Consider the following 26271-nt stretch of genomic DNA (forward strand, 5'->3'; position numbering starts at 1 on the left):
AGAGTCTGAGAGAGAATGGGTCTGAGAGTCTGAGAGAGAGAGAGAGAGTGTGTCTGAGAGTCTGAGAGAGAGAGAGAGTGGGTCTGAGAGTCTGAGAGAGAGAGAGAGAGTGGGTCTGAGAGTCTGAGAGAGAGAGAGTGAGTCTGAGAGTCTGAGAGAGAGAGAGTGGGTCTGAGAGTCTGAGAGAGAGAGAGTGGGTCTGAGAGAGAGAGAGAGAGAGAGAGAGAGAGAGAGGGTCTGAGAGTCTGAGAGAGAGAGAGAGTGGGTCTGAGAGTCTGAGAGAGAGAGAGTGGGTCTGAGAGAGAGAGAGAGAGAGAGAGAGAGAGAGAGAGAGAGTGGGTCTGAGAGAGAGAGTGGGTCAGAGAGTCTGAGAGAGAGAGTGGGTCAGAGAGTCTGAGAGAGAGAGAGGGAGAGTGGGTCAGAGAGTCTGAGAGAGAGAGAGAGAGAGAGAGAGAGAGTCTGAGAGAGAGAGTGGGTCTGAGAGTCTGATTTCCCTCCCCCTGCCCGATATCTGTGTGTGCGTGCGCGCGTGTGCATATGCATGTGCACAGACACCAACCCGCAGTCAGTCAGTCACCCACCACCCAAGAGCCAGTCAGTCACCCAAGGAGAAGCAGTTCCAGCCATCACATTAGTGGTGAGTTCATTAAATGTTTGACCAAATATAGCAGGCTAATTTTTAAGTTGATAATTTTGGATGGCCCTCGAATGATTTTATAAATATCAAAATGGCCCTTGGCAGAAAAAAGGTTCCCCACCCATGCTCTACAATCTGGCTTCCGCACTGCTCACTCTACTGAAACAGCCCTCACTAAAATAACTGACGACCTCCACGCTGCCAAAGACAGAGGTCATTACACTCTGCTCATATTACTCGACCTCTCTGCAGCATTCGACACCGTGGACCACCCTCTTCTCCTTCACATTCTCCATACTCTTGGTATTCGGAATAAAGCTTTATCCTGGATCTCCTCTTACCTCTCCCATCGTACTTTCAGTGTCTCTTTTGCTAACACCTCCTCCTCCTCTATTGATCTCTCTGTGGGGGTACCCCAGGGCTCTGTCCTGGGACCCCTTCTTTTTTCTCTTTACACACTCTCTAGGTGACCTAATCACATCTTTTGGGTTTAAATATCACCTCTATGCTGACGACACACAAATTTACAAATTTACCTTTCAACCCCTGACCTTACACCTGCTATACAGACAAAGTTTCTGAATGCCTCTCTGGAATATCATCCTTGATGGCCATCCGCCGACTTAAACTTAACATAGCAAAAACAGAGCTCGTTATACTTCCTCCCAAACCTGGCCCTACTACCTCCTTCCACATTGCTATTGGAAATATGATCATTCACCCAGTAGCCCAAGCACGCTGCCTAGGGGTCACACTTGATTCCTCTCTCTAATTCTCCTCTCATATTCAAAACGTTTCTAAAACTTGTCGCTTTTTCCTCCGCAATATCACAAAGCTACGCCCTTTCCTCTGTTACTCAACTGCTAAAACACTGACTCAGGCCCTCATTCTCTCACGTCTCAATTACTGCAACCTCCTGCTGTCCGGCCTTCCTACCTCTCACCTGTCTCCCCTACAATCTATCCTAAACGCTGCTGCCAGAATCACTCTACTCTTTCCTAAATCTGTCTCCGCATCTCCCCTCCTGAAATCCCTCTCCTGGCTTCCGATTAAATCCCGTATCTCACACTCAATTCTCCTGCTCACTTTTAAAGCTTTACATTCTTCTGCCCCTCCTTACATCTCAGCCCTAATTTCTAGCTATGCACCATCCCGACTCTTGCGTTCTTCTCAAGGATGTCTTCTTTCTACCCCCTTTGTATCTAAAGCGCTCTCCCGCCTTAAACCTTTCTCACTGACTGCCCCCTTCCCCTCAATACCCGACTAGCACCCTCGCTATCCACCTTTAAGACTCACCTTAAGACACATCTGCTTAAAGAAGCATATGAATAGCACTGGATACTCATGGACACATGATACATAAAGCTTGGCCCCCTGTAGATGCACTTACTAGAATTCCCTCCTACTGTCTCTGTACGTTCTCCCTACCTATTAGATTGTAAGCTCCTCGGAGCAGGGACTCCTCTTCCTTAATGTTACTTTTATGTCTGAAGCACTTATTCCCATGATCTGTTATTTATATTATTTATTTATATGATATGTATTACTACTGTGAAGCGCTATGTACATTTATGGCGCTATATAAATAAAGACATACAATACAATACAGTGGAGACTGGTGATCAGAGACCTCTGCGTAAGCACGCCTATATGGTATCAGCAGAGGTAAAATGGAGTATAGAGAGGGAAGTGGAAGAGATGCTGACCCTTGGTGTAATTGTACCATCTCAGAGCCCTTGGGCTGGTCCGGTAGTCCTGGTACCTGAGAAGGGCAGAACCACCTTGTTCTGTGTGGACTACCGGCAGCTCAATGCTCAGATGGTGTCAGATACTGATCCCATGTCCCACATGGGGGAGCTGGTCAATGAGCTCGCAGGGGCAAGGTATCTGACAACCAGGGGTTTGTCCAAAGGGTGTTGGCAAATCCCACTGACCCAGGAGGCTAGGGAGAAGTCAGCATTTATCATTCCCAGTGGTCTCTATGCATTTTTGGTGATGCTATTTGGGCTGAGGAATGCCCTGGTTACCTTCCAACGCCTGGTCAGTAGAGTACTGGAAGGGATGCAAAGGTTTGCAAGGGCATACTTGGATAACATTGCTGGAGTTAGTAAGTTGTGGGGCTTACAGTTTGTTTCTGTAGCTGCAGTGCTACAGAGGATTAGGGAGGCAGGGCTGACACCGAAGCCTACAAAGTGTGTAGGGGGTATGGCAGATACTGTACCTGGGGCACAGATTGGGTGGAGGGCACGCAAAGCCAGAACCAGAAAGGGGGAAGGCAATAGGTTTTTAGGCACTGCAGAGTACTACAAGAAGGTTGTTCCCAAGTACAGTGCTGTGGCCAAGCTGACTGACCCAAAAGTGACTCTCAGTTCTGGTAGCCTGGTCTCCTGCCTGTGAAACAGCATTTCAGGCACTGGAGACAACTCTGGGTAGTGCACCCATGCTGGCTGCACCCACCTACAGCAAAACATCCCTGATACAGACCAATGCCTCTGACTATGTTCTCTGTGCTGTACACAGTCAGATGGGCAAGTTGCTATGCTGGACTCTTGCATTGCAGGAGTGTGACTTCACCATCCAGCATAAGAAAGGCAGTGAACACGGCAATGCCGATGGACTTTCCCGCCAGGACAGTCCTCACGAACTAATATCTTCAAGACGCAGGCCAGTTAAACCACCGGATGAGGCGATCGTAACACAGCCTGCAATTGAGTAGGGGAGGTGTGACGGTGAAGGGGTTAACCAGGCTTATAATAAAGGTCAAGCCCACTTGGTTAACCCTGACCGTGTTTTAGGGTCTTAGAGTGTCAGCTCTGGGACCCAGATGTTAAAAATGTATTACTGCAACTGTATACTGATTTTGCGACATGAAAAAATTATGTGATTTTTGCCTTTACTGGGATGCTGGGATCGGGAGATTTCTAGGCTGTAAGTTTCAAGGTGCGTTTGGCAGAGAAAGTCTTTGCAGAATGGGTCTATGTAGCAGGGTTCCAGAATTAGGGGATACCCCAAAAGTTGTAATCGGAGATTGAGTGATATCTTCGGATATAGCTAAGCGCATTACTCCGCCAACCTCGGACCCTTGAAACGTTCTTACGGCTCACCGCCAGAGTCCCTGCTGCAGCATCTTCCAGACAAGGTAAACGGGTATGAAGGGGTTAAAATATATCTGCAGGTATAGGAGTCCTTAGTATAGTAGGTAATCCCCAGTATAGCAGAGGTACCCACATACATACCCCGGTATCCTGAGCCTAGAGTAGGGGGTTCAGGAAGGTGCTCGAGCGAAGGCTTTAAAGCTGAGCCTGTTTGCAGTGTTTTAAAAAGTTTAAAAGTATTTTTCTAATGTGTGCCAAGAATGAGGCTTGAGAGGGGAGGTGAATTATACCCTCACTCCATTCATGACACCAAAATAGGAACTCATAACTTTTAGCATACAGAAGACAGGACACAATATATTTTATTAAATGGGTATAGTTTAATGTGTTTATATATTGATAACCTGTAAATGAACTGTGGGATTTCGAGGGCCATGGCTACCAGGCTCGGTGCCTATGCATCTGGGAGGAAGCCAGGACTTGAAAGCCTCAGAGATCCCAGAGGTGTGAACCCTTTTGTTAGCAAGGAGGGCTAACCGGAGCACCGATATCAGTACAAAGGGTCCTTGTTACCTAGCCCAGACTTAGTGGCATTGAGCCGGAGGGGGGGGGGGGGGGGGGGGAGGGAGGTTTTGAATAGTGAGAGGGCAAGAGTGCATTTTGTGCACATGCTCTCTCACGGTTCTGAAGCCAGAGAGGAAGGTTTTACAAACCTGCTAAAGTGTGTGAGTGGCCAAGGATGAAATGCCCACGCCACTGGTTGGAGGGCAAGCTGTGGGACTGCCTGTCCTGAAGTGTATAAGACAGCTAGTCGCCATCCCAGAACTCTCTCTGCTGTTCTTTCTTGGGTGTTCCATGTGTTCCCAAGTGATTTCAGAAGTCCAATTTGCCATAAGGGCAAGAACGGGTCGGACCGGGCCCAGAGACGCCTTGCTGCGATGGCAAGGAGAAAGGCTGCAGGACTTTTTAAACTAATTAACACGCAAACCCAGCAAGCTCAAACGCCCACACCCACCTAATCTTGACTATATGTAATGCCACATAGAGTGCCACTGGGCTGTGGCACATGAATATAGCAAACGACAGGGGGTGCCCAGTGCTACATCCAAATGACAAAACATACATGGTAATAATTGCAAGAAATAATTCTTCAGTACTAATAATAATGCTAATAATAATAAAATATGGTTAGGTGGGTGTGGGCGTTTGAGCTTGCTGGGTTTGCGTGTTAATTAATTTCTGACTAGAATCAGTTGTATGGAGGTTGTGGCACCTCCCCCAGAGCTCACATCACCTCCCCCTTTTTAATGGTGGATCTCATATTGCTGCAGGTAAGGAATCTATTATGGTTCATCCCCCTCATACAGTGGTATAGGGAACACATGCAGTGTAGTGTAGGACTTGCACTTATTATGGTTTACCTTGACGATTTGGTGTGCAGGCTTATGATGTTTTGGCCAAAATATTTAACTAAAAAAACATATTTTATTATTATTAGTATTGGCATTATTATTAGTACTGAAGCATTATTTCTTGCAATTATTACCATGTATGTTTTGTCATTTGGATGTAGCACTGGGCACCCCCGGTCGTTTGCTATGGACTTTTTAAACTAGACTGTTTTCTAAGTCCCCACTTCAGCACTGGACTGTTTTAAAGACTTTATTTCAACTAGGAAAGTCAGTTTGTCAACCCCAGACCCCCAGTAAATGTATCTTTCTCTGTCTATTGTAATTCAATGTGTGTTTGCCTGTTTCTACGAAATAAATTACAATTTATTTTACTTATTGGTTTTGCGCGATTATAAGATCCCGCTATAAAGTTGTCCTGGTCTCATGTGACACACACCTCCAAACAACAACAGTTGCATTAACTCAGCAAGCTCCAGAACCCCAAAACCCCAAAACCCACCCTCACATCATATATATAAGTGTGAAAAAGCAGTGTTAATGCGCGTGGCAAAATATACATTAAAACATTGGGTACCATGAGAAAGTTCTTCTTAAATATTAGAGCAAATGGATATATTCACTGTTCCCAATAGACTTAATGAAGCACTTCCCCACGGGTTATCTTTAATTATACTATTGTGTAGATTGTTTATTGTCCCCCATTAAGACGTCACCAGCCTTTACCATTTTAAGAACGTCCGACTTCTTAAATTTTCCATGCTCCTGACAGTCAGTAGCAAAACACACGTCATGCCTGACCTGCGGAGTGAGGGCCCAGGTGCACAGTCTAAGCGAGGTTACTGCAGGCATGAGGCCGAGATGCCGCTAAAGGTGATGCTGCGGTTATGTAGCATGGACATTCAGTTTATGTGGGAGATATTTCCTGCTTTTTGGATTCCCATTTGTTTAGTAGTCTTATCTTATATGTTCCTTGGAGCACCTCCATAGATTAAGTACGTCATAACTAGTGGATTTGGAGGAAATGATAGATGCAAATCTTATAAAGATATAAAAGTAGCTGCATCTTGATACCTATATAGTACTATAAAAAAAAAAAAAAAAAAGTGTCACAACCTCCACCACTTATTTCAAATGTGGGATTACATTTTTATTTGCAGACGGGATGGAGGGGGGGCTGCGGGGTACACTTCAGTTTTAGATTTGGCATGAGTGCTTAAACAAAAACAAAAATGCAACAATTCAAAACAATATCACATTTTATATCATGACAACGTATTACAAAACAAGTGTGCAAAGGTATCTGAAAGCAATTAAAATCTTTACCCAATAAAATCAAGTCAAACAGTTTGTTTTAACACAATTGTGCTTTAACATTTCAAGACCAGAGCAAAGCTTTTATTGGGCAGCAAAAAGAAAGCCCCACATGAAGATGTTGGAACCTGGTCTTTTGGGAGACATTTTATGAAACTGTAAATCTATCATACAAATACTTAAAAATCAGAAATATATAATTGCAGAAGTTTAACATGCAAGGCAATTTATTTTGAAATGCGTTATTTGTAAAAGTGCTAGACTAAGACCAATGGGAAACAAATTCCTCCCTGTATGTACATAACTGACAAGGCAATACAAGCGCTAGCTGCCTTAAACTGCACCTCCCTGGTACCCTGATCCAAGATTACGATAACTATCATTGAAATCGTAAATTCACCTGTCAAGGCGAATGAAGCCTCATGTTCCTTGACATTGTAAATTGTGAGTGTGTTGATTACATATATCCAGTTGGTACAAAGCTGATATTTGTATTATCAATTAAATTCTGAACCAGATGGCAATTGCAATATGACAGGTGATATTCTAAATAAAAACATTGACAGTTACCCAGTACGCCGCCAAATATTTCTCTTATTATCCATCTCTAAAACAAACATCCGGTTTTGATACCAGAGGCAGATAGACATTTATACAAAGATACATTTCTCAAATCTTTCCAACATACCAAATGTATTACAGTACAAATATTGAACTTTTAATCATAAGTAACACTCAGCAGATTTATTCACTTTTTGTAGACGTGTACTGGGCCTTATGGTGTTAATCCAGATATGTGGAAACAAGGAAGAACGTATAGTGTGATAATGTTCAAAATGGCAAAACTGTCTGATTAACTTATGTGATCAAAACTAACCCTTTAGCGATCTTGAGCTTTGTGCAGAAACCGCAAACAATAAGGAATTGTGTGGTCACTCAGCTGTGTCTTTGGACACAGCCACGATTTTCCCCCCACTTTTAGTAATATATTTACGCACATTTATCAACATTGGCGGACACAATTTTATATTAAAGAGGCACGGATTAGAGTTAGCGCTTTCTATATGCTATAAAGGATTACTAAAATGTTAAACATAATTAGATGCAAAACAAATGACAGAATAAGAGTACATGATTCAATGAGCTTTTCAGGAAACAAGCTACAATGTTCAAAATCTCCACCTGGCAATATACAAGCTGGTAAGAAACAACTTATATTCTTACTACTGTATTTATGTGCAAAATTACAGCCACTACTCCAACTTTGGTTGAGTGTTCAGATCTTATATCGTCAGCGGTGGACTTTTTGTGGAAGCGAGTGTCAGTACTAAGCATTGTTTTCACATGCTTATTACATGGCTGTCGTTTACAATGCAGAAGTCTGACACCTGGTATGTAAAGTGCTGCAAAACAAAGCCCACACGTATGAGGCCACACGCATGAGGCCACGTACATCCTTATTAGTGCAACGCAAGCTTTAAGCCAAAAACAGAAAGGAAACTGAAAATCGCTACATACAGTAAAATGATAAACAAAGATGGATTGTGTAAACACAGAAGAGTAAGGCCAAACTTATATTGGCGGCGCCGCTACGTGCGCAGGTCGGGCACAATTTAGTACTTGGCTATAGTATACAGCTCAACCCCGTTATAACGTGATCCGTTACAACGCGTATCCGCTTATAACGCAATGCAAGCGTGGCTCCCAATTTACGTATTTATGAACACTTTAAAGCACGATTATTGGGATCTTAAATACTTGATTGTACAATGCATACAATTGTACATTATTTCTAACGCGATCCGCTTATAACGCGATGTGATTCTTTGGACCCCAAGCACAGCGTTATAAGGGGGTTGAGCTGTAGTTGGCCAAGTGCCTGCGCGCCTGCCGGCGAAGTAGCGCGTTGACGTGGCAGCGTTTTGAGAAGACAATATATTTTGTCTTCTCAGGCGGCTGTCGCGTGAGCTGGTTCAGCCAATGATGGCGAACCAGCTTCGTGACGCGTCCGCCACGCCGCCAAAACTATGAGCACAGAGCACCTGTGCTACCGCAGCGCGGCACGGATGGAGCTCACACTCTTGCAAGCAAGCAGAGTGTATGAGCTCGGCCTAAGGCTCATCACATTTTTACTCCAGTTTTGCAATAGTAGTAGTAGTAATAATTAAGATTTGATGCGCAGTGCTGCTTAGAGGCACAATAAAATCCTGCCCCAAAGAGCTTGTACTGCAACACCTTTTGGTACATGAAGGACGGGTCCTAATTTCACAACGGATAGGAAAACAAGGTTACTAGCCCTAGGTCAACCAAAAATGTCATATTTGCAACGAAGCAAAACATTGATCATCTCTTCTCTGATATGTACTGTATGGGGCACTGGCTATTTTACAAGCACAGGAGGCCGCCCAGTTCTGGGAGGAGAAGGCCAGATTGGTACAACTAAACTTACATGCATATTGAGTTGGGATATTCAAGGAGCACTCAACACTTAGCAAAGTGGTTTTAAAACTTATTTTTTTTTATCCCAAGGCTCCTCCTGTAACAAAATGATAAACATCATTATGCATGTTGCATAAAAACAAAAGAAAAGAAAAATGAATTTTCAGTAGCCATTAAAAATGCTGTATCGTGAGCACCTGAAAAGGAAGTTCTCTGTACATCCAAGGTAGCGGTACAAAACAATTGCCATTTTAAGAACTCCTCCACAATATACTCGTATATATTGCAATGACATTTTGCAGAATCACTGCTGCTCCGTTTTCATGGTCACTACATGGCTCTCAACAGTTCTAATTACTACCAGTTATTAAAGGATTGTTAACATAAGTATGGTACACATAAAAAAAATCCAATTACTACATCATTAGTGCATTTTTAAATCTTTAGAATAGGTGGTAAAGGTCCCTGTAAAAATCACACATTGGAGTTGCCTGTATTTGACTTTGAAAGCTCAGTTAAAAGTGCATTCACTTTAAAGAAGCAATACTATATTCCCCATTTTCTGTCTTACTTGCATATGTGAAGCACGTGACAATGTATAATCCTACACTTATCTAAGCTGTCAATCATTTTGTGCGCCTTTTATAATGCTGTAAAAATCATTTTGGTGTCACTAACATAATGGCTGCTTCAGTCAGTGTAACTCAGCAGCTACAATGTATCCTTATATTACTAAGGTAACATTATCTACAGTTACAGCTCAAACTGTTGGAAATATTGGCAACAAATTACAAATAGGAGTGTTGCAAAGATCTTGCACTGCTGGGGAGGTGGGCTTAAACCTGCTATAGAAATCAAACAGACTAACAGAAAATGCTCGCTCTACCTGTAAGGTGCTCACCAAGGAGAATAAGCTTCCTAGGAAGCTTAATATATACAAAATCACAGGGGCATTAAGAGATGAATAAAATAAGAAAAAAATGCAGTATTATCTAATACTACAGAACTTAATTATTTAAAAAAAAAAAAAAACTACACTGCAAGAGATTTCACATTTTGCAGCTAGATTTCAACTCCAGTAACTACAAATCTCACATGGTTTAAATTGTTGTAAAATATATTTGAAAAAGATTAGATTTACTCTTGCCATGTCAAAAAAGAATGCTACATGGAGATTTTCCTGAACTCCTTTAGTGCAAGTAACAATTTCAACTAACATAGGAATTGCGGGGTTTCCAAGATTTGAACCACGTGAATTTCAGTTCTGGAGACTAACCCGTTCCCGTGAGACTTCCAGTCACCGATGTTTTCTAACAGGCATTTAAATGGCTATCCAATAGGAACCTGCAATCAAAGATGATGCGGCTTCCTATTGCACAACGGGACTCGTGAGATTTGTGGACCATTTTGTTTCCCCTGGAGGAACACTTAACAGTGTAGTAACTGGTGTTCTCATGAACTGGAGGGTCCCCAGAGCTGAATATAATACGGTTCAGCTCAAGTGGACCCCTTGCATCTAATGCTATTTAAAAAAATTTTTTTTACAAATGTGGCCAGATGGAAGTGCCGCTTAAGTTTCCTACTTTTTTGGTTTGGGAGAGCTGTGAAATTAATAAAGATTGTGGTGATACCATCAGGGGTTGCTTGGGAAGCGATGGGAGCGGTCACCTTTACTTGCATTAATTCACATCTTTAATGCTTTCCATTTTACACGGCAGCATTACAGGGCTCAATAAAATGTAAAGGGCAGATAGAAGGTGAGGATTTGTATTAGAAAAGCAGACTTTAAAATGCAAAAGTAAATGCACCATTAACTGTACCGTGAATATTCAATGCCAAACTCATTTTGTTTGCTTTCTAGATCCATCTTAAGCATGTTACTGTACTTTGTTCAACATTTAAATCACACTATGTAAACTCCACAAAAAGTATGCATTAAATAAATGGGCTGACTAAGCGTCCTAACTGTATATAACGCAGATATGGCTTGGACATTGTGATACAAGAACACAGACAAGTCCCAGGTTTTCTGACAATGTGACTTATCCCCAGTCTGCGGCTGCAGCGCTGGTCTCATCTTTGCATATTGGTACAGGGATCCTATTACAACATGGCTCATACATTAAAAGTGCTACACATTTTACATTTCTTTTACAAAAGTATACAACGAAAATAGTTTAGTCAATGTCACATGTTAACGTTGTTATGCCACAATTACCTTGTCTTGAACAACTGGCACGAAACCCCTGGTTTTGGGAAGTGCTGGGTGCCTTTTGTATTGCACTATTTTTAACCTCCATCCCCTCCCTTTGCACCATTTGTATTGCTTAAAACCAGATACTCACAAGTATAGGTAAGTGGTAAAAAAAAATGGAAGCAAAGTCAGTTTCTCAACAATAGAAACTGTACCATGTAAACCCTCCTGAGTACATATTACTAATGCTTACATTTCAACATGTTAAAAACAAAACAAAAAAAAAGATATATATTCATTTATATATGTATATTTATACAATAAGACTTATAAAGAAGAATAATGCAAAAATAAACATTTTGAGATTTACAAAAAAAATTACAAAATGTGAAACATATAGTCCTATTTCCTCGCCAGTAAACAGCTTCCTTCCATCTGTGCCAGTGGCAAACATCTGTCAGAAGTCTGAACTCTTCTCATCAGTATCTTGCTAGGGTCCTTCCATTTTGAACCTCACATTTTCTCTGCTGTAAAAACAGGAGACGGTTATTATTTATAGAAACCATTTGTACCAAACCGTGGAGAAAAGCTTCATCAATGTATAGCTATTAGTTACATGGGGTAATTTCCCCAAGTCAAGCTGTGCTGAGTCAGTGGTATATCTGGGGCGTAGGCAAGGTGAACATGCCAAAGTGATATTTAAAAAATGAATATACAGCAGACAAAGATGTTAGTGCAATGACTGCGTATTTATTGAATACTCCTGATTCTCTAACCTTCTCAGTCATGTCTCTTGTGCTTCTTCAATGCATTTTCATGACCCCTTTTATTCTTATATTTGTACCATTTCAGTTATCCTTCTCCAGATGTCTGCAAGATCTATTGATACTGCAGTAAACTAAAGCAGTCGTACATGTAAATTCCATTTTCACTATTGAATTTTCTCAAGACCGGTTTAAATCTGGTTTCAAATACCCAATGCCAAACTGCACAGTAATCAATACCAGGATGCACACATTTATAACGGGAATAATGCCATGGGGATGCCAAGGTTGCAGTGATCAGTCGTCACCACAGCTGTTCTTAAAACATTTACAATAGCCGGCATTTTTGGGAGGCATTATAATATTAATTTACAGTATATAACTGTACACTTCCAACTGGTTGAACCTTTTAATATTTAGAAAACAGAGACCCCCACAACATTATTAGGATTCTCCATAAATGATAAATCGCTGAGTTTAGCTGGCAGATGCTAAGCAACCCTTTTCTGCTAATACCAATAGTACCTAGACGGACGATTATTACTGGGAGTTTTGAGTGGTGTCTGGCAAAGGACAAAATAGATATTTGAATCAGTGTGATACTCTTTTAGTCCCATTGTTTCTGAAAAGAAGAAGCTGTGCAGGTGTAAACACTCAAAATGATTACTCAAAGCATCATATTCATTCCTGTGGTGAGAAGATGGAGGAACAAACGTTTTTTCCTCTCAATGTTCCCTTCACATCTACATCATGGTGTCACAAGTGCGCTTTATCTACAGCTAACATTCCCTGTACTTGGAGCAAGTTTTTAGGTGCCATACAAACATGGTATATGGTAACCATATTCTATACAATAATGACATACTAGAACAGCCACACCTCTCCCCTCCATTTTTTTTATTTGGCCCAGCATACACTGGAGCTGAATCAGCTCTGAGCACTCCCGGTGTCCTAGATACTTCCACTACTATTTACTGGCAATGTTTCCCAGGTTAGCAGCTGCAAGCAGTGTGACTGCGGGAAGAGACCACAGTAAAGCAACCCCATTACCCACAAGGCGGAAGGTAGGACCAAGAATAACTGAAGTGCAAGGTCTTTTTAAATTGGAAGGTTGGTCGTACACAGAAATAGGAGGGGCTAACTCACCATGTGTGTGTACGGTCACAGGGGACAAGAGAAAAAGTTTCTTGTGTGTGGCAATTCTTAATTTCTATGTTCATTTATAGACGGTAGAGAGGGGGAGGAGTGGTAAGGCCAGCATTCCACACGCAACACAGAGGAGCAAACAGCTACTTTGTGCGTCCACGCACGTCTTCAAAGCGGAAGCAAAAATCTATATTCCTATCTATAATAATAGCCTGGGTGTGTATCAGAGCCATAGCTCCAAGACCATGAAACCTAGACCCCTGAAACTGTGCATGCATGCCAAGCGGACCCTATGGGTGTGCACATGGGGGATATATTCTATTTTGGGATTTATTTTTTTCTCCTGTTCCAGGGAGGTCGATTTCTCGGCATGAGGACACGGATTGGCCTTGGCATTGCAGAGAGGTATGTGATTGTTCACTGTTCTGAGCTGGCAGTCTTCTGGACATTCCTTAGGGGGAGAGCGTAGGCTGTGAGGTGGGGGGCGGGGGGTAAGGGACGGAGAGTGGGAAGAGATGGGACTGTGAGAGAGGAAGGTCACAGAGGGTGTTGTCACTGAGGGAGTATGGCATTGAAGAGGGGGTTGTCACTATAATTTGGGATGGGAATCTCAATGACTGGGGGTTGGAAATTGCTTTGCCACTCAGTGGCAAGCTGAAATTGCTTTGCCACTCAGTGCAAAGTGGAATTATTGATCAGGTTAAAAAGAGGGTGCCATTATCGATGGAGTCACAGTTTGAAATCTAAAATGGAAAAAGATTACTCCAGAGTACCGTAACCTGTGCTTTAGCTAGTAGACTATAAAACCCTGAACATGATAACACACACACAAACTTTTCCTACCCACTGCCCTCTTCCCTGCATGTGTCTGGGCTGGTTAAAAAAAAAATTGTAGACTGGTAAATAGTTTGTACTTATCTGCAAGGCTATTTTATGCTGTTGCATTTTAACATCGATCGGTATGCTGTGCTATATACTGCATCACATACCTGGATTAGCATCTGATACCTTAGTCATACTATTAGTGGCAATCTTGTGGGACTATGCCCTATCCTAGATAGGTGTCTTTAGGTGCTTATATTACATACTTACCTTTCCTAACCAGAGATAAATTTATACTTGGCAATACACCTTCAGCTCAACCTTACCACCCCCATCTCGCTCGCATTCAATTTTAATTACATTTTGTTATACATATTCACAATCATGCATGTAGACCTTATTTTAATTAGATATTCAATAAATGTTATTTTTAATAGTCCCGGAGTGCATCTATCAATGAGCTTCTAGCTAGAGTGAAGTGGTGAGAATACACCTTTTTTGACATTGCATTTTAACATAGATGTATAAATGGAATATGTTATCTAATCCCTCTTTCTATGGGGTATTCATAAAATACTAAGCGTGTCAACGATGATCGGTAAAGCTCCAGAAATTAGGTTTATTACGTTCCGACATATGGACTTAGGTTACAGAACAGACCTTTTATATTGAATCTGAGCACCAGTGGTGACATCTTTTAAAATTTAGAAACAATATTAGAAACAATATAGCTTAATTAATAAGCAGCGGGAGCTGTACCACTGGATTTTCTATGAGCAGTATAGCTACTGCTGTTTAATTGACGACCCCCCAATGCTAGATTAATGCAGAATCAGTATTCCAGGTCTATAAAGAAAAGTTACAAAGGTATAAGTAATGTATCAGTTAATATAAAGTACCTTTGGGATGTCCTCATACATTGTTTTTCCGTGTTCTTGGCTTCCTTCCTATTTTTAGAAGAATCTAAAATGAACACAAGCATTAGAAAAATAAACATTACTATAATAATAAAAAAAAGAAGGTTCTACAACGCATCTATTGTCATGAGGCAGAGGATCTGCTCCCACAGCCTGCCCTGGTTTCACCTATGTCTAAAACTATTTGTATGCCCCGAACAGCACAATGATTTTATGCATACATGCACCATCACCATTAAACCCTTCATATGACAGAAAAACATGGAACCTAATTATTAAAATAATGTCTAAAGAACAGTATGGGCATCCCGCAATAAAAACAAAAAGCCTCCAGTCCATACCTATAGTCCCATCTCCACAAGGGCTATCATTAAATCCCAAATTACAATAGATGTAACTCAATTTGATGTACTTAGAACGTGTGTTTTAAATCCAGCAGGGGCTGGATTAGAGGCGAAAGCTCCTATTTCCAAACATTTCCCCCGTTTGAGGGTGACATTCGAGCTCGCTTACCTTGTAGCCATCGGACTTGTGTGGCTGGTCCATAACCTTTTTCGTTCTTTGCAGAAATTCTGAACACCACTGCGGGCCTGGAGCTGCAATCAACATGAGCATTTGCCAGTTGTGCGGCTGTTACAGTACAGGATGTTTTTAGCCCACAGTAAATTTTCATGAACACCAGCTGATTCAGGGCCTCAGAAAGCTGTGGAGTACGTATGGCCAAATAGGCAGAATATTCCAAAATATTTCCAGTGGGTGAAGAAGGAGTCTCCCAGGAAAGATGGATACAATCCACACTCTATGGAGAGAACATGCACTAAAGATAAATCTGAATTATTCAGGTACTGTTCATGTTACCAAACCAGTCTCATCGCGGTTTGCGTGCGGAGGGAAGAACCAGTACATGCAACTACTCTCTCCCTGCCAATATTAAATCAAATAGATGGCTGGATATTCCCTGATCTTATACTATATTAGTGAAAGCACTGTATGTTTGCCTGCCTGTCTGGATGTCCGGTGTCCCTCTCATTGGTCCCTTGGCCCGCCCGCCCCCGCACACCTCTCATTGGCCTCACACACTCACACCACCCCCTTGGCCCGCCCCTGAGGCGGAGTGACGGGCCAAAGGTCCACAAAAAAAAAAAAAAAAAAAAACACACACACACACACACACACACACACACACACACATTCCCACCCCCCCAAGCTCACACACACCTCACCCCCCCCCAAGCTTACCCCCCCCCCCAAGCTCACACACCCCCCCCAAGCTCACACCCCGGCGCCGCTACAGTCAGCGGGGGAGCGGAGCGAGCGCCCGGGACACACGCGGGGGAGCGGCCACAACACGCTGCCTCCCGCCTCACATCCACGTGGGAGCGGCCGGATGGGTGAGGCAGCATACCCACGGGCCTCGCCGCACGCTCCTCGGCACCGGCTCACCTCTCCCACCCCCCTCACAGCAAAGACCAGCCTACCCGGCGCCGCCTGCAACGCTCCTCGGCACCGCCGCCTCACCTCGAGCCGGAGGGCAGCGGGGGGGCTCCCGCCCTGCAGGAGGCCTCACCTCGAGCGGGGGGGCTCCCGCCCTGCAGGAGGCTTCACCTCGAGCCGGTGGGCAGCGGGGGGGCTCCCGCCCTGCAGGAGGCCTCACCTCGAGCCGGAGGCAGCGGGAGGGGCTCCCGCCCTGCAGGAGGCCTCACCTCGAGCCGGGGGGCTGCGGGGGGGGCTCCCGCCCTGCAGGAGGCCTCACCTCGAGCCGGAGGCCAGCGGGGGGGCTCCCGCCCTGCAGGAGGCCTCACCTCGAGCCGGAGGCAGCGGGGGGGCTCCCGCCCTGCAGGAGGCCTCACCTCGAGGAACATGCTGCCGACTGCAAGGTAAGCAGCTCTCCCCCCACCCCCCCCCCCATTCCTTCATTGCCAGCCTCAACCCTCCATACACACACACACACACACACACACACACACACACATATATATATATATATATATATATATATACACATATATACATATATACATACATACATACACATACACATACACAGAGACACACACACACAGAGACCACACACACACACACATGTAGGCGCACACACACACATGTAGGCACACACACACACACACACATGTAGGCACACACACACGTCCACAGACACACACATGTAGACACACACACACATGTAGACAGACACACACACACGTAGACAGACACACACGCACACACACACACACACACACCTATACAGACACACGTATACACACACACACGTATACACACAGGCACACGTAGACACACAGACACACGTAGACACAAAGAAACACGTAGACACACAGACACACGTAGACACACAGACACACCTATACACACAGACACACACCTATACACACACACACACACACCTATACACACACACACACACCTATACACACAGACACACACAGACACACACGTATACACACAGACACACACGTATACACACAGACACACACACACACGTACACACACACACACACACACGTAGACACACACACACGTACAAACACACACGTACAAACACACACGTAGACACACGTGTACACACACACACGTAGACACACACACAGACGTAGACACACACACACGTATACGCACACACACGTAGACACACACACACACGTAGACACACGTATACGCACACACACGTATACACACACACACGTAGACACACACACGTATACACACGCACGTAGACACACACACATGTACACACACACACATGTACACGTAGACACACACACACATGTACACGTAGACACGTACACACACACACACATGTACACGTATACTCACACACATGTACACGTACACACACACATGGAGACATACACACACACATGGAGACATACACACACGCACATGTACACACACACACACACATGTATACATACACATAATGTATACACACACACACATGTATACACACACACATGTATACACACACACACACACACACACGTGTATACACACACAAACATGTATACACACAAATCTACACACACACACATGTATACACACACACACATACTATGTATACACACAAACATGTATACACACGTGTATACACACGTGTATACACATGTGTATATACACATGTGTATACACACACATGGAGACATACACACACGCACATGTACACATACTGTATACACACACACATGTATACACACACACACGTATACACACGTGTATACACACACATGTATACACACACGTATACACACACACAAACATGTATACACACACACAAATGTATACACACACAAATGTACACACACACAAATGTACACACACACACATGTACACACACACACACACACATACTATGTATACACACAAACATGTATAGACACACACAAACATGTATACACACATGTGTATACACACACGTACACATGTATACACACACACACAATATATACATACACACAATGTCTACACACACATGTGTATACACGTCTATACACACATGTGTATACACACACATGTGTATACACACACGTATACACACACGTATACACACACACATACACACACACACGTACACACACACACACACACACACACACATACAATGTATACACACAAACATGTATACACACACACAAACATGTATACACACACACGTGTCTACACACACACGTGTGTATACACACACACACGTATACACACACACACTATCCCCAGCAAAACCACATCAGCACACCGCTATCCCATGCCCCCCCAGCACACTGGCATTCTCGGCTCCCCGCCATTCCCAGCCCCCATCAACACCATCAGCACCCACACATCGGCACCTTTGCACCTCCCCCATCGGCACACCCACATCCGCACCCCCACATCCGCACCCCCACATCCGCACCCCCACATCAGCACCAAACCCTCCAAAATCAGCACACCGATACAATCACCATCAGTACAGCCACAGCAGCACTACCACCGCACATGGGCCGCGTTGACCACTCCTCACCCAAATGCCACACCCACACCACAAACATCCCGGGCAACGCCGGGGCTCTCAGCTAGTCTCTTATAAAAGTGTAAAGGAAATGTAGGCATGCATTGCCAATTGTTTTACAGAGTGGTTTCAATTTGGATAGTAACACTCAAGGGCAGTGTTTATCCTAATTGATGTTAATCTCATCTTCAACAGCAGTTTGCCATGCTCATTAATAAACCAGCAAAACCCAATTAAAACCCAACTGCTCATTTGTAACTAAAGCTCGTTTTCATGCAAGTGCTCTGAAACACAGCAGGGGTCCTAGCTCGGGGGTAGCCAACGCTAAGCCTCAAGAACTACCAACAACAGGTCAGGTGTCACAAGATCGCTGCTTCAGCACAGGTGGCCATCAGTCTACGACTGAGCCACTGAGTGAGCCACCTGGCTGACGCAGGGATATCCTGAACACCTGACCGGTTGGTAGCTCTTGGGGATTGGAGTTGGCTACCCCTGCTCTGGGTCCTCTTTCAGACACAACGTAGCACAAGGACTTTATGTTGCACTGCAGATACACGTGTCTTTATCTGGACAAATACAGCCTATGTTTCATTTCATCCATCACAGGACCTGAAACTTAGACATGTCTTTCTCTACCTCAACTGCTACATCGTTTAGCATCTTTCCCCTTCTTTTCCGCTCAACCCTGGTCTCTTTTTACGCTCGCTGAACTCCTCTCCCCCACCTGCGGGTCTGATATCTAGCATCTTTTCCCTTCTAGCGTTGTTTGCTGCTCCACCTTTTTCTCGGATGTCTACCACATACAGTATTCTGTTTCAGAACATCAGGCTCGTTGTCAGAATAAATTGAAAGTAAGGATGTTAATGCTGAAATTGCTTTGTGAAACCCCTGCAAATATTGAACAGGCTACACCCAAAAGGAGTGCTAAGGAGAACTGCACTTTAAATCCTGTATTAATTTCAGTTAAGAGAACAGAATGATAATTTTTTTAATCTTTTTTTGTCAATTGCAGATATAGGTCCCCTTGTGTCTGCATCTCTTGCCCTCTAGCTTTTATAGTGCAAGAAGTTCCCTTTCAGAAATGAGGCACTAAAGGAGTTTATGGCCTCCCTCCAAAACATGCAAGTAATGCTGCTCATGTTCTTAGAAAACATAATTACAAGGCTGAAATTCAGAGCCACATAATAAATGGCACGAGAGAGAGAGAGAGCAGGTGGTGTGATGGAGAGCTCGAGCAGAACAGCCCCCAGTGCTCGATGTACAGACACAAAATAAGGAATGCCAAGCTTTTCTAAAGCACTGATCTTCCTTAATGAAAATACAGAATGAAACCAAAACTCAAGATCTCACTCACCTTAGTAATTTTGACAGATGAAGGTGCTCCTGGAAAACCAGGAATGCAAGTCTTAAATTCACTGATTTTACTGAAAGGACCTTTCCCACAGCCGTTAATTGCGGCCACTCTGAATCTATACACACTTCCAGGCAATAAATCATGCTTTTTCAGTAGCGTGTAGTCTGGAATATCTGTATCATCACCCTAGAGTTTATTAGGGAATAAGGAGAAGTGTTAAAAGTAGCATTCCTGAATTTTTATTTGTAATATAGGTATGAAAGAGAGGGGAAACAAAAGAAAACAGCGCACAACGCCAAATGGTAAAGCAAGTTCAACAATATAATTTAAATTAAAGGGGTAATTTATCTGCGTACATAATAAAGGTTGGTAAGGTGCATTTAGTGTGTTTCACACTGTTTACCACTCGGCAGCTGCTGTCAGGAGAGTCAGGTGCTTGCTTCTCTCAGCTAGTGCCACTCCGTTGGTTCTTGGGCAGGGCGTCAGTCTTTCGCTCCCAAGGGGGTTTCCCTTCAAGCAGCCAGGTTCAGCTGAAGGTATTGGTGCTCAGTGAGACCACTCCGGCTTCCAAGCCGTCTAGAGCAGCTCCTGTAACTCAGCAGGTGGATCCTCTGCACTGAGGTTAGACCGCAGCTTGCAGGGGCACACTCGGCGTGCCACGATGCCGCTCCGTCGCGGGACGCTGTGTGATGACGTCACTGTCTCCGCAGCAGTGATGGAATCGCAAGGGAGGTGATACAGTCTCACAGAGTCTCTCAAAAAGGCCCAAAACAGCACACAGGATTGATAATATCAGGGCAAAGCCAATGAATAGGCAATAACAAATATAAGCAGATATAAGGCAATAGAAAATAACATCCAACGCGTTTTCTATTGCCTTATATCTGCTTATATTTGTTATTGCCTATTCATTGGCTTTGCCCTGATATTATCAATCCTGTGTGCTGTTTTGGGCCTTTTTGAGAGACTCTGTGAGACTGTATCACCTCCCTTGCGATTCCATCACTGCTGCGGAGACAGTGACGTCATCACACAGCGTCCCGCGACGGAGCGGCATCGTGGCACGCCGAGTGTGCCCCTGCAAGCTGCGGTCTAACCTCAGTGCAGAGGATCCACCTGCTGAGTTACAGGAGCTGCTCTAGACGGCTTGGAAGCCGGAGTGGTCTCACTGAGCACCAATACCTTCAGCTGAACCTGGCTGCGTGAAGGGAAACCCCCTTGGGAGCGAAAGACTGACGCCCTGCCCCAGAACCAACGGAGTGGCACTAGCTGAGAGAAGCAAGCACCTGACTCTCCTGACAGCAGCTGCCGAGTGGTAAACAGTGTGAAACACACTAAATGCACCTTACCAACCTTTATTATGTACGCAGATAAATTACCCCTTTAATTTAAATTATATTGTTGAACTTGCTTCACCATTTGGCGTTGTGCGCTGTTTTCTTTTGTTTCCATTCTCTTAGTGTGTGTGGGGTGCTGAGCCACCCCCTGTGTTTATAGCAGCAGACGCCCGTATCATTAACACGGTTATGTGATATAATTTTTTTTTTTTTATATATCTCACTGTGGGAGTTGTGGTATAACCCTTTATCACATATTTTTATGGTTTAGTCACTGCACTGTGTATATCCATATATTATTAATCCTAGTAGTTAGTTAGATAGTAGCGCACAGTATTTTTTCTGATGAAAGAGAGGGCTTGTCTCCTTTTCCTGCATCCCGAGAAATTTACCAGGTAAGCTTATGCCGGTTACTTCCTGGTTGTTAAATGTCCTGCGGCCCACGGGCCAATAGGAAGCCACAACAGATTTCGTCGTGGCTTCCTATTGGCGCCGTGCCACAGGGCCTTTAAACCGCCATATACAGTATTGCGAGCCCAGCAGGGGCTGCTACCGGCATGAGCTACGGAGATAGGTATATCAGGAAGCAGGTGGTACCCAGAGCTGAAATTACAAGGGTTCAGCTCCAAAGACCATGTTTTATACCTATCTGGGGGGGGGGGGGGGGGGGGAGGGGAGAAGCCTGGGCAGAAACACAACTTTAAAGGCTACAGATAGACAATATTAAAACACTTGTATTAGAAATAAGCAAGCAGAATTATAATTATACCAATGTATTGGAGACATTGATTAATTGTTTTTTTTTTTTTTACAAACAAACCAAAAAAACGGCAATTATAATAGATCTTAAAATTAAAATTTGCAGAAGACTGTATAGCTCAAAGGCTTCTAAGTGACGGCCCTGTCTTCTCCAACAAATCACTCAATTTTCAGCTCTCTGTGCAAAACCAGAGCCATTTCTGAAGCCATGTCCCTACAGTATGCACAAACCTAATCTTATAAAAGCATACCATTAGACAATGACATTCAAAAACACACACACAGCTGTTTATGTGCTGTGCCAAGCTGCACAAAACTGTAATCCTTTTTAAGCTGGTACGCAGACAGTGCCCTGCCATCTAAATGCTTTCTCCTTTAGTGTTAAATAGTAAGATATTTATAGAATGCTGTAGGCCTGGATTATTATTATTATTTACTTAACTTGTTTGTGTTTATACACCTCAAAAGTCTACTTGTAACAAATATAAGCCAATACTAAGTCATAATACTGCAGCGGTAATAATTGCAGGCACTGTGGTGAATTTCTAACCCTAAAATGAAACAAAAACTGTTGGCAGTGTGGGCCACTTGATTTTACAGCGCACTCCTATCATGTAAACATGAGTTGCAAGAAGGTTCCCTAGAAATGACAACTCTATTGAATTAAGGACCTGTTATTCACTACTTTTTATTGAGGTGCAGACCCCACTAATACTGAAGGTGCCCAATCAGCTTCGCTCAAATGTATAATAAAGTGATAGTACTGAAATCCAAGATAAATACAAATCTACTGTGATGCTTTGATCCCAACACAAAAATAAAAATCCATAGGAAAACATGTTCAAAATAAATAATAATAAAATATACCTTCTTTGATGTATCCTGCTTTCCTTCTGGCAAAAGAAAAAACTGAGTCACCACAGCACTGCTGGTTTTAAAAATCCCAACATCACACCACTGTTTCTGGGCATCTTTCACTGCTGCTTTCTGCGGACACAGATTCCTGATCTGTCAACACAGAAAAAGAACCTGGAATTGACTCATTGATATTTCTTGGTTTGATTTTGTTTCGGAACATTCATGTATAGGCCAGTCGGAAAATATTACACATTGAATATTTGACTTCTTTTATGACTTCTTATATTTTTGTACTTCCTCCAAGCTAATATTACTTGCCATCTCTATTGTGTATTTTTGGCAATCTGTGGAGATATAGCAATTTTTCTTAGAATTGAAAAAAACGAGTCAACGCAGGTTGTAAAAATGTAAGCCTTTCTGCATGCCAATACTGGTGCTAGAAATTGTCTGGGATTCAATTGGCATTATACAAATGCTGAACACAACCAGCACAGAGCCAAACAGGGAGCTGAAATGTCATTTTGTAAACTGAAGTCATGATTTGCCTGGCATATGTATTCACTCACTCACTGTCTCGACTGCACATGGTCCAAAGCCCCTACAAAGGTCATATGTCAAGAGATCAGAAAAGAGGTTTTTACTCTATAAATTGAAGCTGTCGTGCAGGGTTTACTTTTTCTTTACTAGCTTCAGAATCATTGTATTTGATAATACAGTGCGAGAGTCCACAGACTTAAAGCAATGATCTGAAGTCTATAGTGTCACTTTTCTTCTACTTACTGGCGAATGAGGGATAGAGTTCTTTGCTTGTGATGTGCAGTCTTTAATAGTGGGTAGCAGAAAAGGAGAAGTATTAGCTAGAAAAGCAAGATTTACAAGGATTACATGTGAAAATGAAGTTCCGGTTTGGATTTTAGACATCGGAAACATTTATAGGCCATTTTTGGACTTCTGCAACTATGCTCTATAATTTACTCTTTAAATCCGTGGCAATAATAAAACACGAATGCTTGCATGCCGTACAGCATGGATACGCACCCTGTCCTAATTAGTATAACATTTCAAAACGAAAGATTAAACATGTAAAGTGTTACTTGTTACATCACATTACAGTACAAGAAAAAGTGGACAGATATGTCTAAGAACATATAGAAGATAATGACTAAATTATTGTTTGCCATTCCAACTGTTGTATTATGTGACAGCTTTGGTACATCTTAGGCTGGTATTATACTGAACGCTGTTGCCCATGAGGCTGCGCACGCAGCAATGAAAAATATCCGTCTTCCTACGACAGTGTATCCACTATCGACGCACGGCAGACAGCATTGGTGCGGCAGCTTGGTGGAAATACATGGAAATTTGTATTTTCGAGCGGCTGCCGTGCCACGTGACACTGTGAACCATTCACAGTGAGGCCTACCTTTCTGACGTCATGGCCACGCCTCCTAGCCACACGTGTCACCGTTTGGCCTATAGGCACAAAATTCACGCGCAAAGTCGTGTGCGCACCCTCATGCGCGCCAGCGCTTAGAATAATACATGCCTTAGGGTAGATAATATGTACATAGGCAGTACTGTACTTCATAATAATCAGGGTTCACATCTAGAACACTATCTAACCTGAGCTTGTGGAAGTATTGTTCCCCCCCCCCCCCCCCCCCCAATAATCATGCAAAAAAATAAAAAAAAAGACATATTGGACAAAGCACCAATGTGGGGTATGTATGGCACTTCAATCACTGCATTGACCAGAATGGCAGATAACGCAAGGATCACCGCCTGATACCCCGCATCAGCCCTTAGTGAATCTCCCCAGATCTGGGAGGCGTCTTATACCATGGAACTCTTCTGGCTTCAGAAGTGCCATGAGCTTTCTCTATTTGGCCACCAAACATATCTTGGCTATCTACAACGCTGAAGAGTGAAAGACGTCCATAGCTTATTATGTGGGAAATGACAGGGATGCTCTGATTTTAATATGCCCCAAAAAGGGCGAGCAGCTTTTGGGCAATTCCTGCTTTAGCATATTGGAAGTAGGGGGGGGGGGGGGCGGGGAGGGTGTCATATCATGTTGGAAGGAGTACAATTACTTTTCAAATAAATAAAAAGTACATAATTCTATGGGGCAGACCTGCATTGTATTACAGGTTTTATGGGGCAAAAAAAAGAAAAGAAAAAAAGAAGAGAGAGATTTACAGAAACTGGTGTATCATGGCTGCCAATATACGAGAAACCAATCAATCCCTGTTTTGTTGTTTCTTTAAGAACTGATTTTAAACAAAAGGAAATTACCTCTATACCCCATATCACTTTGCCGCATCAAATAGCAAGTATTCAGGACAAAGAAAAACATTCAATCCACGGTTTATTTTATGGGGGAAAAGGTTTGACTACCAACAATATTACAAAACATGCTTATTTTATATTTATACTTATTTTATGATACTTAAATCAACACTTTATGTCCAGCCCACAATTCAATCGCGTTACAAACAAATGGCTCAAAATACAGTATGTGAAACGTATTTCAAACCTTCAGATTTTGTACTGAATGTTGTGAGTGAAGTTTCATCTTTAACAAGTGCCCCATTTGTACTTGATGACTCAGGTTTAATGGCCTGCTGGGTTACCATAGTTTGCGCACTGGAGACAATACAGGATGCAGGAACTTCAGGTGTTAAAAGGCGTATGTCCGTGTGACGCACATCACCCACTTTTGATGATGTATGAGGACCTATGGTACAAAGTGAATGATAATCCATTAAACTATTCCTCTTCTACCCTCAAACATAAAATCAACACTTTAACATGCTGCTTTTAATTGCTATTACTATTATTTAAAGTGTGCGTAACTAACATATTGAAGACATCCTAGCAGTCGTAATCTTCCATTATGACATCACAATACTTATAGTTCTCCTCCCTGGGTTTTTAAAGTCAAACACAGTGTTAGCACTTGAAAATTAGCCTGTCTGTTCTTTTTTTCCCCCCGAAGAACAAATGCATCAGTGGCTTACATTACTAACTATGGTGGTAAGAGCATCCGTCCAAACATTGTTACAACGTCAGCAATGCTGTGCAGGCTGCCCGGTGTTACAATGGGTTCAAAATCTCTTATGCTCTGTAGTTTAAAGGTAGTTCAAAACAAAACAAGATCATTTTAGATAAACTAATAAGAAAAACAAGTAATCTGCACTCTGTGGTTAGCTAGTGCTCAATGGCGATG

General features: G+C 43.1%; 1 protein-coding gene and 1 long non-coding RNA gene across 4 annotated transcripts in view; one reads left to right on the plus strand and one right to left on the minus strand.

The window, feature by feature from the left end:
• Window positions 1-15471, plus strand: part of LOC142495308 (uncharacterized) — a 21085-nt gene extending 5614 nt beyond the window's left edge. Inside the window, exons 2-3 of the long non-coding RNA XR_012801714.1 lie at window positions 13351-13403; window positions 15305-15471. This is a non-coding gene — a long non-coding RNA (uncharacterized LOC142495308). The remainder of the gene's footprint in view (window positions 1-13350; window positions 13404-15304) is intronic.
• Window positions 6383-26271, minus strand: part of HCFC2 (host cell factor C2) — a 33996-nt gene continuing 14107 nt past the window's right edge. The window contains exons 11-17 of one of the 3 annotated variants that reach the window (XR_012801713.1): window positions 25579-25779; window positions 23823-23899; window positions 23052-23192; window positions 20089-20274; window positions 15251-15333; window positions 14720-14783; window positions 6383-11615 (exon numbers count right to left, since the gene is read on the minus strand). Coding sequence is in view for 2 of the 3 variants with exons in the window: in XM_075600589.1 (XP_075456704.1) it covers window positions 11579-11615; window positions 14720-14783; window positions 15251-15536; window positions 20089-20274; window positions 23052-23192; window positions 23823-23899; window positions 25579-25779 (992 nt within the window). In the remaining variant the exon portion in view is untranslated. Of the gene's footprint in view, window positions 11616-14719; window positions 14784-15250; window positions 15537-20088; window positions 20275-23051; window positions 23193-23822; window positions 23900-25578; window positions 25780-26271 lie in introns of all 3 variants that reach the window. The other 2 variants (XM_075600589.1, XM_075600590.1) reach the window with 2 other exon arrangements.

Source organism: Ascaphus truei, chromosome 5 (assembly GCF_040206685.1).
Source record: "Ascaphus truei isolate aAscTru1 chromosome 5, aAscTru1.hap1, whole genome shotgun sequence".
NCBI classification, from domain to species: Eukaryota; Metazoa; Chordata; class Amphibia; order Anura; family Ascaphidae; genus Ascaphus; species Ascaphus truei.